Raw genomic sequence first — 12,992 nt, 5'->3', positions numbered from 1 at the left:
TTTTAATTATTAAACTTTTTCCCATGACTGAATTGTCCATGGTGCAATTAAAAGCTTATGACTTCACATCTTATTACCCATGAACATTGAGAATAAATTTGTCTTCATTTTCTTGGCAGCAAACTTTTAATAGTTTGAAAATAATTATCACCCTAACTTTACCTTGTGGAGGCCTTATGGGAATTATTCAGTTTAAGAATTGTAAAAATGCTATCATTTTTGTTCAATTTTTTCTGAAGCCTGTGATGGTTTAGGCTTGAAATGCAGAAGGTAGCTCTTGCTATGAACCTTAATACCTGTGAAAAGAGCAGACAGATGTTTTCAGTGTTAGGAGTTGGTCTTGTTTGGTTACATCATTGCTAAAATCTGGACAGTAGAGGTAAAGTAGAAAAGAAATCCCCAGCTTGCAGGATGCATGTAGGGGTTCACATTTCATCATTGAGAGAGTGCTTCATCTTCTTGATGTCAGTTACAGCTCTCCTGGAATGACACCCTTAAAGGTTTCACTTCCATCTGCCTATGAATACAAATGGGAAGGAGGTCACAGGAAGATGTCCTGTGTCAGATGGGAAATATGGATGTTGTGGACCAACCATTCTCTTTGATAGACATTGCATTATCCAGAAGTTTTCCCTATAGAAAAAATTAGGAGCTATCATTGTATAGCCCCATCTCCGACCAAGGTTATAAATTTTTGTGCAAGGTGGTGCTCCTCTTTGTTCTACAATGCCAAATACATTGTTAAGGATTGATGTATACCCAGTGATTGTTGGAGTTTGCTGGTTTGCATGCATAAAAAAAGGTCTATTTCCAGAAAAAATAAACTTGCAGGAAAGCTTAGGCTCTGGGCTGTCTGCTGACAGGTAATGAGACTTCACAGAATAAAAGGCAGCTCAGAATTTGGCCTTGTGCAGAGTATCTCAGCATGGAGGACCAGTGGCTCTTTCAAATGAAGAATTAATTCTTTTAGGATTAAGTATTTGCAATATAATTTGAGACTTAGTGGTGTTTATCCATGGCCCAGTCTATCTCTGGCTGAAGTCAACATGTTTCTTTCCAATGTTACCCCAGGGTTCACACACCTCAGCCAGTAGAGTTCACGTGTTCATTTTCCCTAATGGTTTAGAACTTGGCAGACTTGGGTCTGTCTTTGTTTTTGGGTTCTGGACATATTTGAAACTAAAGCATAAAGCAAAATTTAGAGGCTAAAAATTCTGTGGTTTATGAACCACTAATCTTCCATGACTCACCTTTCATGCAGTTTTATGGCCCTACTGGCTTGGAAATAGGCAACAGCAGTTGACCACCTGCAGCGTCAGCATCAAGCACAGTTAATGTGGCAACTCTTTGAAACGTGGAACCTGAATAAAACCCCAAACCAACAGAAATTTCACTGTAATATGCTGATTTTGCATAACCTTCCACCACTGCTTAGACATCACAACAATGGGACTTTTACTGAAAAACTTTTTATTTAAATCAAAGGATAGGCAGACCTCTCAAAACTTGTCCCATGCTAATGTGCACCAAAATAAAACTTGCTAGTTCTGCTAGAAGCCTTGCTGAAACCTGCACTCAGCTAGAAGGAAGTACTGTACCAAATAAACAGGAAATAACACTTTTCTTTCTTTTAAAAATTCAAATTATTTTTATTCAGCCCTTGGTTCTTTGAGATCTTGTTTTTACATTTTCTTTTATAGTCTCCCAGGTCTGTAATCCTAGACAAAATAATTGAAGCACTGAATCATTCTTCTTCCTCAGTGCTGAGGGTGTCTATATATATATAAATTACTTCTAAGGGGCTTGAATGAAAGGTATTGTTTAAATGCTAGCAAAGCAGTATTGTTGGACATGTATACTGAGTATTAAGGTCTGAATCCAGACCTATAGTTGCAAATTTATCTTGTGTACTTAAAACTTCATGCTACTGCCAGCTTATACTGACAAACTTTGAATCCACTGGCACTGAACATTTTTCTATAATTGCAAGTTGCATTTCAAGATGGTTTCAAGACCCCCTCTTCCAAATGTTTTGTGAAAGTCCTCTTAAATACATTCTCATCTGGGTTCCCCAGATGATGCTCAGGTGTCCTGTAGTGGTCAGTCACTGGTGAACACATACAGGTTGTGGAGAAACAGTGCAAGCTCCACCTGCTGTGACAAGATGACCTGAAACAAATATCTTCCTACAGGTTTCCCTGCTGCTTGCATCAGTGTATGTCCAGAAAGGCCGGAAAAATTGTTTTCCTTCTTGCAAAAACAGATTACCAGTCTAGGTCCTGCTGTACAATGATCAAGGTGATACCCACACCTTGAAGTGTCCCTGAGTTTTGGATGGTCTTTGTCACATGCATGTTTCTATCATAAACCCCAACTTGTACTGGTTATTCAAGCACAAACACAACACAAATTAAACACAAAGGTCTATTGGTAAGATGGAGGCCTGGTGCAATCTCTTCTCAGACACTCTAAGTGCATGCTCTCCATATCCTGAAAATCCATCTTTAAGGACTATGAAAAATGTTACTAGAAGTTTGATCCTTTATGAGACCAGCTGTCAGTGATGAAATTCAGACTGAGATTTTTAGTCCAAACCTTCTCTAGACTAAATGTTGGGATTTTGGTATATATTGAGTACTAGAAATGATCCTTTAAAGGAAAACCAGTAGAATTTTATTTGCAGTGACCTGCTGCTTAGAAAACATTTCTGTTGATCTTGCCTTTTTCTTCCCCACCCTTCCCCCCCTTTTTAAATGTTGCTTATAAACTAGGATTGTAGGAGGTTTTGAAGTCAGATTGAATTACTCTTCCCAATGTGCTTCTATAGGAAGCCCCTTATGGAATTGTCAAGAACAAGCCCGACTTGCATCCTGTTTGCCATCTGGGTTTCCCTCTGGCTTCAATTTGCTGCTATAAAACAGTTCTTAGGTGTAGATGCTTTACTGAACCTGCCCAATGCATGTCACATTTAGTTACTCATATTTCTTCTGAGACAACAACTGCAAAGAAGCTGTTTCTTGTGGTCTGTCTTGATTTACTGCTTCTTAATCTGATGTTTCAAATTAAACCTGAGTCTTCAAATGTCATTGCATTCTTTAAAGACATGTTCAGCTGCTTTTTAATGGGTGTGTTCTTTCCTACAGTTGAATGCTTAGTGGTTATGGAATAATTGAATAATGTAGCATGTCTGTTTATAATCAAGATGATTCTGTGTTATCAAAGGTGCACATTCATTTCTCACTTCTCTTTGTCTTTCTGCACCCTTCCTTGAAACACCTGAAATACCCCTTGCAGCTGCTTAAATTTAACAATAAACTTTTAAGGTGTAATTGTTTAGGGCAAACATCAGGGCTTATATTAGACATACCCTTGCAACCACATGAGCTACTGAGAGTAAGTAAAGTTAGATATTTGTACATATCCAGTGGATCTGGTATTTTTATTTAGTACCCAAAATAGCACTGATAGGACACTAACAATGCTTTGTAATTGGAGGAAAGTCATCATTGCTAGTGAACATTTCCTAGGCAGCCCAGACTTGTATGGAGGGCATGATTTTCCTTTAAGAGAACATGGGTGATTTTTCATTTGTTTATTTTCTTATAGGATTTATATAAATAAAAGTTTTTACTCCCATCCTTTTCCTTTATTAAATCTGGCTTTAAATAAATATAGATCACTTAGCATCATCTTGAGATACTCTTTTACATAAGATCAGGGTGAAATTCCTTACCCAGCTATGTCATTGTACCATGGAAACCATTTCAGTTTGAAGTCCATGCTGCATTAGTTATGAAAATATAATAAAAGCAAAAGGTTTATTGATTAGACAGATTAACTTTTTGCATCTCTCTCCACTAAAAATAATTAAATTCTGTGTCATGCAAGCTGTATAATATATTTTAGTCTTTCAGAGACCTATCATCTGAATATTAGTTATGAAGTTTGTTCTGAGTCACACCAGATTAACCATTTCTACCTACAGGTTCTTCTACAGTAGCCACTGCTGCAATTTGCACATTCCACAAAAACTGATCAATTGAACTTGGAAACAGATATAGGAATAGTTGTGCTTCTTGGAAGGATACACAAGACACACAAGAAAGAAAATCTGCCACAGGACCCCTCTTTTTTCTAGCACTGTAGGCCATATCTTCTGTATCCTAGAAGATATCATACACTGCTACATTAAAAAAATGACCTCATTTAATTTCAGAAAGCTGCTTCTGTATTTTCTAGTTCAAACCCTATCAGAATCTCACATGCAGCTACTTGAGAGCTTGACAGTACTTCAGTATTTGAAGCACTCTGGAAAATTTTATTGTTTCAGAATGGAACACAGGCACTGCAATATGTTATGCAGTATTTTGTTAAATTAGACCTGGAACAGTTTGAACCTGTTCTTTCCTTTTTCTGTGTATGGGCAAGATTTATGCTAAAGCAAAGCTTCATGTGAATGTGAAATTCAAGGCACTGAAATTATGGGATTTGAAGAACTTACTTGCTTCTGGGAAAATCCATGAAGTGATTGTCACAAATCAAATTGTGACTTAGTTTGGAAATTTTTGCTGTCACTTTACTGAGTCTAAGCTTTAGCACAAATTGCCAGTTGATCTGTAATTCCCATTTTGTGTGGGTCAGTTATGCAAAAGCATATTGTGGGAACATACTCAAGGATTTTACACACATTTGCCAAAACTTTAGCTTGCAAAACTTTTGGATCATGGAGTTTTGCATGAATATTTGGCATCTGATCCTGCTCCTACTGTGATGTCTAATAGCAGCTATCAAATTTTACTGGGAAAAAGATAGGACATTTAGGAGTCTGGGTTGAAAACTCCTAATTTTTTTTTTTTTTTTTTTTTTTTTTTTTAACAAACTGACTTTTCTAGAAACCAGTTTGTAGAGAAAAAGAAACATATTGATGAGACAGCAGAGGAAGAAACCCTAGTCAAGTCAGTACTGATAGGAAATTTCTCTTACTCCTATAGTGTCAGAAAACATTCAAGTTCTGCTCGACCACAGCACTTAGAAAGACCTACAAATAGCAGAGCACAGACGCAATATCTGAACCTCACAAAAAGCATGATTTGTGGGCAGTATCCTATTATCCCCTCCAGAAAGAAAAATGCTTATTTCACTCTTATTAATTCATTAATCGTTGCCAGTTCAAATTAGTCCTTCTTGTAGCATCATAATCTATAACCAATACCTGTTACAGTTCTTGTGTCTGAAGGAGAAGCTGCCCAGAGCAGCATGGCCATGACTGGTGGCATTCCAAGTCCTCTCCTTCCCATTCCAACTTCCAGCCTCTTCTCCTCTGCTAAAATGACACACAAATTTATCACCTTTGCTGGTCCTTTATGGTGTATTGTTCTTCCTACATGCTGGTTCATGAGTATCAGTAGCTGACAGAAGGCAGGATACTTCCTTGTGTGGTCTTGTAGGGCAAGACTGAAAAGATAGGTGCAAGTCATAGAGCTGCAAAAATTCATGCCTGCATTTCAGGGGAGAATGTGTTAAGTTATAGATTTGTGCAGAAGTATGGTAACCACATGTTACTCTTTGTGCATGTCAGTCCTGTGGTGAAAAAAAGAAGCTGTAAGAAAGCAAATAAACTGTGTGAGAAGGGGAAACTCAAGCAGGTTCAGAATAGAAAAAAAAACCTTCATTTAAATTCTGAAGATTTTGAAGTATAATGGATAGCGTTTAGTCCCTGGCAAAAGTCTGAGTTCAGTGATCTGTGTAAGGGAATTAACTGTACCCAGTGTTTTAGAATATGTGCTTTTAAAAAAAAACACCCCCTAACTGATTTATAAAGAAAGAAAGGTATAATGAGATCCAGCTTCCTGTAAGTTTATGGTAATTTTGTGCCGTTTGCTAGTTGTTCTATTTATGTGGTCCTTTACTGTAGCATGGCTCCCACCCTCTAATATAGTTATCCTCACAGCACTTCTTTGTGGTAAGGAAGTACAATAATCCTCACTTTACAAATGGGGAGCCATGGCAAAAGAGAGGCTTAGTGACTCGCCTGAGGTCATGCAGGCAGCCCATTATGGAGCAGGGAATTCAACCAGGACTCCCAAACAGCAGACAAATGCTCCCACCCCAGGGCTGTCTGTCCTTTAGCTCGTATTTTTAAAGCACTCCAAAGGTTGTATCCAGATTTCAGAGATGGTTGAGGGGTTATTGAATCCAGTCTGACTAAAATAACAGAATAGCTGGACCAAGTGAAAATGTGCTGCTTAGTGTAGAGTTGCAATATCAGTAAGTCAAATAAAGGTTTTTTCCTCTGGCAGCTCTGGTTTCCTCTCACTTGCCTGAGCTTGCTCTCTCATACACACACACACACACAGGCACTCTCTGCAACTCATTTTTCTCCTGCCTCGGAGGAAGGACTTGGTGAAAGGAAATTGGTATAATTAAATGGTTATGTAGGAAGCTGATGGTAAGTATTTACTTTTATAAAATAAGTGGAGGGGAAAAAACCTATGAGGTGGATTTCTTAGTGTTAGCTTTTTTGAGTTTATTTTTGGGAGCAGAGTATTGAGTGACAGAGATTTGTTCCCAGTAGAAAATGCTTGAAACACATTAGTCTGCTTTGGTATTAGAAAGATTAGAGGGCACACTGTGAGAATTTGTAAGGATTTATGTGCTTTTTAGAGAGGATTAAGAATAAAATAAAAAAAAATCCAGATTAGAAATGCTGTCTAACCACATCAGTACTCTACAGGCCAACATTTGCATGGTGGTTTCCTTTTATGTTTAATACCACAATGTTTGTATTGCAACTTCAGTTACAGTTGTTTTTTTTTAAAGACCATAGTCTAGGTGTGCACAGCATGTGAGATGAAATATTAAGAGTTCATGTAGCATCATTGAAACCTTTTTCAGGAGCAAGCTTGAAATACCTAGTACAAATATTTTAGAGATATTCCTATTCTATAGACTTGCTTAAATAAAAGAAAAAAAATCAGTCACAATTCATAGCTTTTAAGTGTGTGCTTTCTTCCTGTCTATCAAATTGTCAGCTTGAACAAGATTTGTTCTCTGGAGCATTATTTCTTTAAAATATTTGGACATGATAGTTCCCCAGTAACACCCGACTGCACAATATGGGATTAGTTATTTGTTTAGGAACAGAATTGTTAAACATCCTCTAAGCTGTAAAAGGATACTTCCTAATTATTTACTAGAAGCATCCATGGTTAATTAAAGTCAGACTGCTAAATGTGGATGATTAGAGGCTTATGTTGCTAGAAAACTGCTTGTGCCAATTTGAGCTAGTATTTAATTTATAAATTCAATCCTTTTTAGACACTTTATTTAGAAAAAGCTTAAATCTTTGCAAGATGTTCTTTTGTAAAAGACTAGCTATGTCTTTATGCTCTACAGTCTCACTATATTACACATCAATTTGTCCATAGTTTTTAGTGTTTTACCAACATGCTATAAAAGTGTAACCTGACCAGTAACAGTGGCTTAATTGTTCAGGATTTCTGTTTTTTTCTTTCTATTCCCTCCTACACTGTTTCTTTCTTCTTTCTTTTTTTCTTTTATTTAATTTTGTGTAGAGCTTGGAGTTGGACTTTATCCACAGGACTGTTTGTCCAATGCATAGCTGAGCCCAGTGATGCTTGGAGGATGAATGATGTTGAATGTTGTGTATTTTCCAGCCATGTGCCAGCAGCTGTTTCAGGTACTTGGTACCATATCCAGGTTTCTGTGGGTTTCAGTGTCACAGTCATCCTGTGACAGTGACAGCAGTGCATTGTACCTAAGTTCACATACTTGAGCATTTTGTCCCTACAGAAGTGCTGTGAGCATCTGTAGTACCTATAATTTTCCCTCTTGCCATCTTCAGCTTTTACAATGACACTGACCAAAGTGGAGTGTTCTTTGCAGGGGTGATCATCATTTGATTGGATTCTGGATGTTGGCTTTGGGTTTAGCTTTGTTTTCAATTTTACTACCCTACAACATTATTTTTAAAACAACATTTAGGTGGCATGTGCTTTTTCTGATGTTGTTTTGGTCTTGTAAACACCCTGCAAAGTCAATACAGATGTGTGGGGAAGGAGATATTTTGTTACTGGTCTCTTATGGTTTGTATTGCAGCTTCTCTGCAATTTAGATTGTGTTGCACTATTGTGTCTCCTGATTTTCCTGTCATCACTCCTGTCTAAGTGACATGAAGAGATTTTCATACCATCTACATTATACCTGGCACATTACTGTCACGACTGGTGATCTGAAAATTTTATTGCAGGTTTTTAGTAGTGGACTGATTTGTTAGTTAAGAGTTCAAACCTAGGAGACGTTGCAAATACTAGAACTTACAGGCTGTGGAAAGGTGTGTCATAGCAGGGAAGAAGGACACATTGGAAGAAGTACTGAAGATTGATTATTTAAAAATTTGGTCTTCATCTGTAAAGAAAAAATATATTTTAGACATGTTCTGGCAGATATGGACTCAGTTTGCAGCATTTTTCAGCTGTGTAGTTGATTGAATGTCCACTGGGGTAAGTTGTGGTTTTAGCTGAGTGGAGAAATGAATTTGGAGTCTTGTCCTTAATGAAAGAACAATTAGTTGAACAAATAATTCTTCCCCTTTTTCAGGGAAATTGTTTATTGCAGGACTATAGCTGTGAGAGATTTTCATTGTTTGACCCTTCAGCAACTAAGTACATTTGTTAGAAGAGAAGCAAGGCTTTGATTTCATCTTGTGTTTTTGGAAATGCAATGAGTTTCTTTCTTATTTAAATGATATTGTGCTTTCATATAATTCCTTAAAGTACACAGATTTTTTTTCCCTGTGTGTGTTTTAAAGAGGTGCTTATACTGAGAAGGGAGACATACGCTGTGCTCTCAAGTGACTGGGTGTCAAACTAGACATTCACTGCAAGTTTTACTTGTGGAAATGAAAGCAGAATTTCTCAGTTTAAAGCTTTACATCATGGCAAAGGAAATCATCTTTATCCCTTTCTGTGTTGACTTCAGCAATTTAAATTCTAGAAACACTAGAGGATTTTCTGGGATTTTAATGCCAATATACATACAGAAATGCTGACAGATGCCAGAAGAAATCTGAAGTCCACATCATCTGTGTTCTTCTGAATGAGGAAGGAGATTCCAAGCATTATTTGAAAATCTGTGTGCATAATTTATCTGATATCTTGAAAGGATTTGCTTTCTAAACTGTAGTTCCTGACAAGTACATAGTGTGAAGAACAAACCTCTGTGGTTCCCACACCTAAGAACAAAACATCTTCTGGAGGTGCCTCTCACTCTCTATTGGCTGTGAGGGAGAAAAAACTCAGATGAAATATGTAACTTTTAGACTAATATCTTCTGTGAGAGGAGCTGCCCTCTTAAACTGTTTTGGATAAACATAGAGAAGGTGCTTCTGTTTGTTCATGGAGCATGTCAGGTATGTTCTATGGAAAACTGAGTTCTCAGACTGGGTTTCTAGATGCATACATATGACATTGGAGTGTAAGTCCTGTTTGGAAATTAATGAGTTTTCTGTTCCTCTGCTCCCCACATAACTGCAGCCTCTTCTGGAAAAAGTATATTTCATACAGTCGAGAATTGTGTGACAGTTTAATTGATTTTTCTCTTGTTCAAGCTGAAATTTTGCTGTTTAGTCAAGTATTCTTAATTGCAACTTTTATCAGAATCAGATGAATAAATAGTCCATAGTCCATCACAGATTGGTGTGTATGGCAGAGGATTAAGACTGGAAGTCCAGTATTTTTCATTGATTTAACATGACTTATTAGTGGTTTAAGCCATTTTTCTTTGTTAAACTTGTCTATGAAATAGGATTTTACAGTGGGGCCTCTAATTTACATAGACAATTCAAGGAATTAGTATTGGAGTCCACTACTACTTTTTTCCTGAAAACCGTGGAATTTAACTTTTAAAAAATATAATAATTTTTGCTTTTTCTTGGGAAATATGAACTGTTCAGCAGAAGAATTTCTTCTGAAGCAGATAACCATAAATAGGTCTCTAAAATGCCATTCTTGTAGCATTATGAAATTTGGTTTCCATGCTATTTTACAAGTCTATGTGCTATAAGAAGGATTTGCAGTAAAGTAAAGACTTTGAATTTCTGCAAAAGCATTTGTTCTGTTCTAGCAGTACTTTGCAGGGAGATACCCAGATATTTTTTAAGATCTGGAAAGCTTGGTATGAAAAATCAGATTTTCCACATTCTTGCTTGCAACTTAAATCTAGTGCAAACAGAGGTCTCTTTATTTCATAAGTACTTGTTTAACACTGGCTCACTTCTGAGACTTACTGATTTTGTTGTATTCTAGGCCAGGAAAATCAAAGTCATGGTATGAAAATATCCTCCTGAAATAAGTGCAGTTGTAAAGGATGACTTCTTGGTTAATGCTCTGGCCTGGGACTTGAAAGTTCAAACTGAGTTCACCCCAATACTGTGACCCTGACCACAAGTGTGGGCACAGGCACCATTTCTAGGTCTCAGTTCCCCTCCCAGAAAATAACACCTGTCACCTTAGTCTGAAGATCCTGCTCTGTACACAAGCACAGCACACACACAGCACAAGTACAGAACCTCTGCCCCGGTTTGAATCCTAGCTGGTTCTCTCACAAAAGTAATTAAACATCATCATTTCTATATTACCACTTGTTTCTCTTTTGCAGTCCACATCATGGGGGATGTGAAACTGGTGACATCTACTCGAGTCTCCAAAACCTCCCTGACACTCAGCCCCCCTGTCCCCACTGAAGCACCAGCATTCACTCTTCCTCCGCGGAACATCCGCGCCCAGCTGGGAGCCACCGCCAGGTTTGAGGGGAAGGTAAGAAACAGGCAGTGGAGGGTTCTGCTTTGGGTTTTGCCCTTTCCTGAACCTGACAAAGGCAGTGAAGTTGCCTGTGCAATGTGGGTTCTTTTCTCAAGAATACAGCAGTGTTCACCCTCCTGGAGAGGAAGCAGGACCTTAGAGGTCTGTTTCTGTGTAGAGGGGAGCTGCACAACCTGAGCATTGTGAATATAACCTCATTAAGCATGTCAGGAACTGAGGTTATTATCAGTGAGAAACTCTTTCAAGGGCTGTCTCTAGTCAGCATGTTCCCCTACTGCAATTCTACATATTCTCCTACTGCACATTCACATCCCTGCATCCCAAATATCTGAATTAATGAAGATTCATGTGTGACACAAATCTAATCCTGCTGCAGCATGTCCTTCCTAGCAGTCAAGGTAGGAACCAGCAATGAGTATTGTGATAGTTCTGTATCTGCACTGCCTGCCATAAATGTTCTTAACTTGAAAGAAAAAAGAGCATTTTCAGAGGAAAGACTGATTTGTTCAGGAGAACTTGTTAACTCCATGGGTTTAAAAGGCTGTGTAGTGGGGTGCCTATCTCCCATTCCCCTCATGTTTGGAATATTGAATTGTGCATCCTGGCATCCATATTTCTTCCATTCTTTCTTCAGTCCTGGTACATACTCATCCTTGTTCCAGCTATCTTCCTTTCTCCTCCCTTAACCCAGCTCTTTTTCCTGGAGCTGTTAGCTTTCCCTCCCAGCCCTTTCAGCTCCCTTTGGTTTCTGTCATGCTCCTATTGCACACTGACAGCTGCACCATCAAATTAAAGATTTTTAATCTTTGAAGTGGTGGGACTCATCTGACAGAGGCAGGAAACTGCAACTCCACTGTAACAAAAGCAAGGGCTAGAAGGAATTTGGGAAATTCTTAACTTCTGAAACTCTAACTTAAACACAGGGCCGGTAGAGGGCATCTGATATTTATCTTATTTTTTTATGTAAGACCAGGCCAGGGACTGGGATTTTTCAACAGGAACTGTGTGGGAAAACAAGTTTTGGAGTATGTTAATTTTGAAGTGCTGAAGCAAAACTCAGAAGTAGTTAGAATTTACTTTCTGAAGAAAACTTGGCTTTTTCATAGAAAGCAAATTTCAATAAAGTGCTTAAACCAAAGAACAGTTTTTTAACCAAACCTTCAAGAATTTTTCTATATTTTTAAAAAATTTGCTTACTGTTAGGTATATAGGCACTATAAGGCACTGATCAGAAATGGTTTGTGTGTATGGCATTAGCCAGCCCCATGTGCACTTCTGTTCTTACTCTGTGTCTTATTTTCTCTTCCCCTCATTGTTTCACCTTGTTGCAAATGCAGTAGGAAAATGGCAGCATGTTTCTACTTTCACCTTTTAACACCTGTGTACAGTGTTTTATTTCCAACTCATTCTTCCAGGCTACACTGAAATAACAGTTCAGTGAAATCAAAGTTGAAGCGTGTGCTAAGATTTGGTTTTATAGTTCTCATGTTTCTTAATTAAAAGCTCAAGTGGGATATTTCCAGTTTTTATTGCACTCTACAGAGTTTTTATTATTTAAGTCAAATGGAAACAATTGTAAAATATAATGACCTACAAGCTAGAGTACCATCTCTGCTTTGCATGTTTTTTATATCTGGTTTTAAAGTGTTAATTTTCCAGGGATACCAATCCCCTTTTTGAAGCCACTTTGAAGACTGGAAGGTCTGAGAGGTTTTTTAGTAGTTTGGGAAAAAAATACACAAATTCAATACTAATTAAACTGTCAAATTTAATTTCCTTGAAAGAACAAAACTTTGATTGAAGTCCTTGGCTTGGAATTACTTGATGAAAAATCTAAATATATCTTCTGGCAGTTTGGTATATGAGCATGGCCAAAACCTTTAATTTTCCATCCCTAAAATGGGGGTGACAGCATTAGTATTTTGTTTGTGCTCTTACTGTAGTAATGTGGGCAAAGTGAGGGGGAGCACAACAGCCCCATTTGAAAGGAGCTGTCACTGAACAGCTGCAGGAGCCTGCAGAGCTGTTACCATCTGGCTCCATCTTCAGCTGGGCTGAATGGAAGCTGGGCTTCAATATTCCTTCTTCTGCCACTTTAATGTTTCAGAGGTTCAGAAGGACACTTGACCTGTTCAGAAAAACAGGTTCAGA

At 37.9% G+C, this 12,992-nt stretch overlaps 1 protein-coding gene across 2 annotated transcripts in view; it reads left to right on the top strand.

The window, feature by feature from the left end:
- The window catches only part of MYLK (myosin light chain kinase), a 190,201-nt gene that overhangs the window by 44,464 nt on the left and 132,745 nt on the right, over positions 1-12,992 (top strand). For both annotated transcript variants that reach the window (XM_079311011.1, XM_079311012.1), the window contains one exon: positions 10,678-10,835. In XM_079311011.1, coding sequence (XP_079167137.1) covers positions 10,678-10,835 — 158 coding nt within the window. The remainder of the gene's footprint in view (positions 1-10,677; positions 10,836-12,992) is intronic.

This window comes from Erithacus rubecula, assembly GCF_903797595.1.
Source record: "Erithacus rubecula genome assembly, chromosome: 8".
In the NCBI taxonomy this organism is placed as follows: domain Eukaryota; kingdom Metazoa; phylum Chordata; class Aves; order Passeriformes; family Muscicapidae; genus Erithacus; species Erithacus rubecula.
The sequence above is the reverse complement of the archived record's forward strand: the minus strand, read 5'-3'. Positions and strand labels throughout refer to the sequence as shown.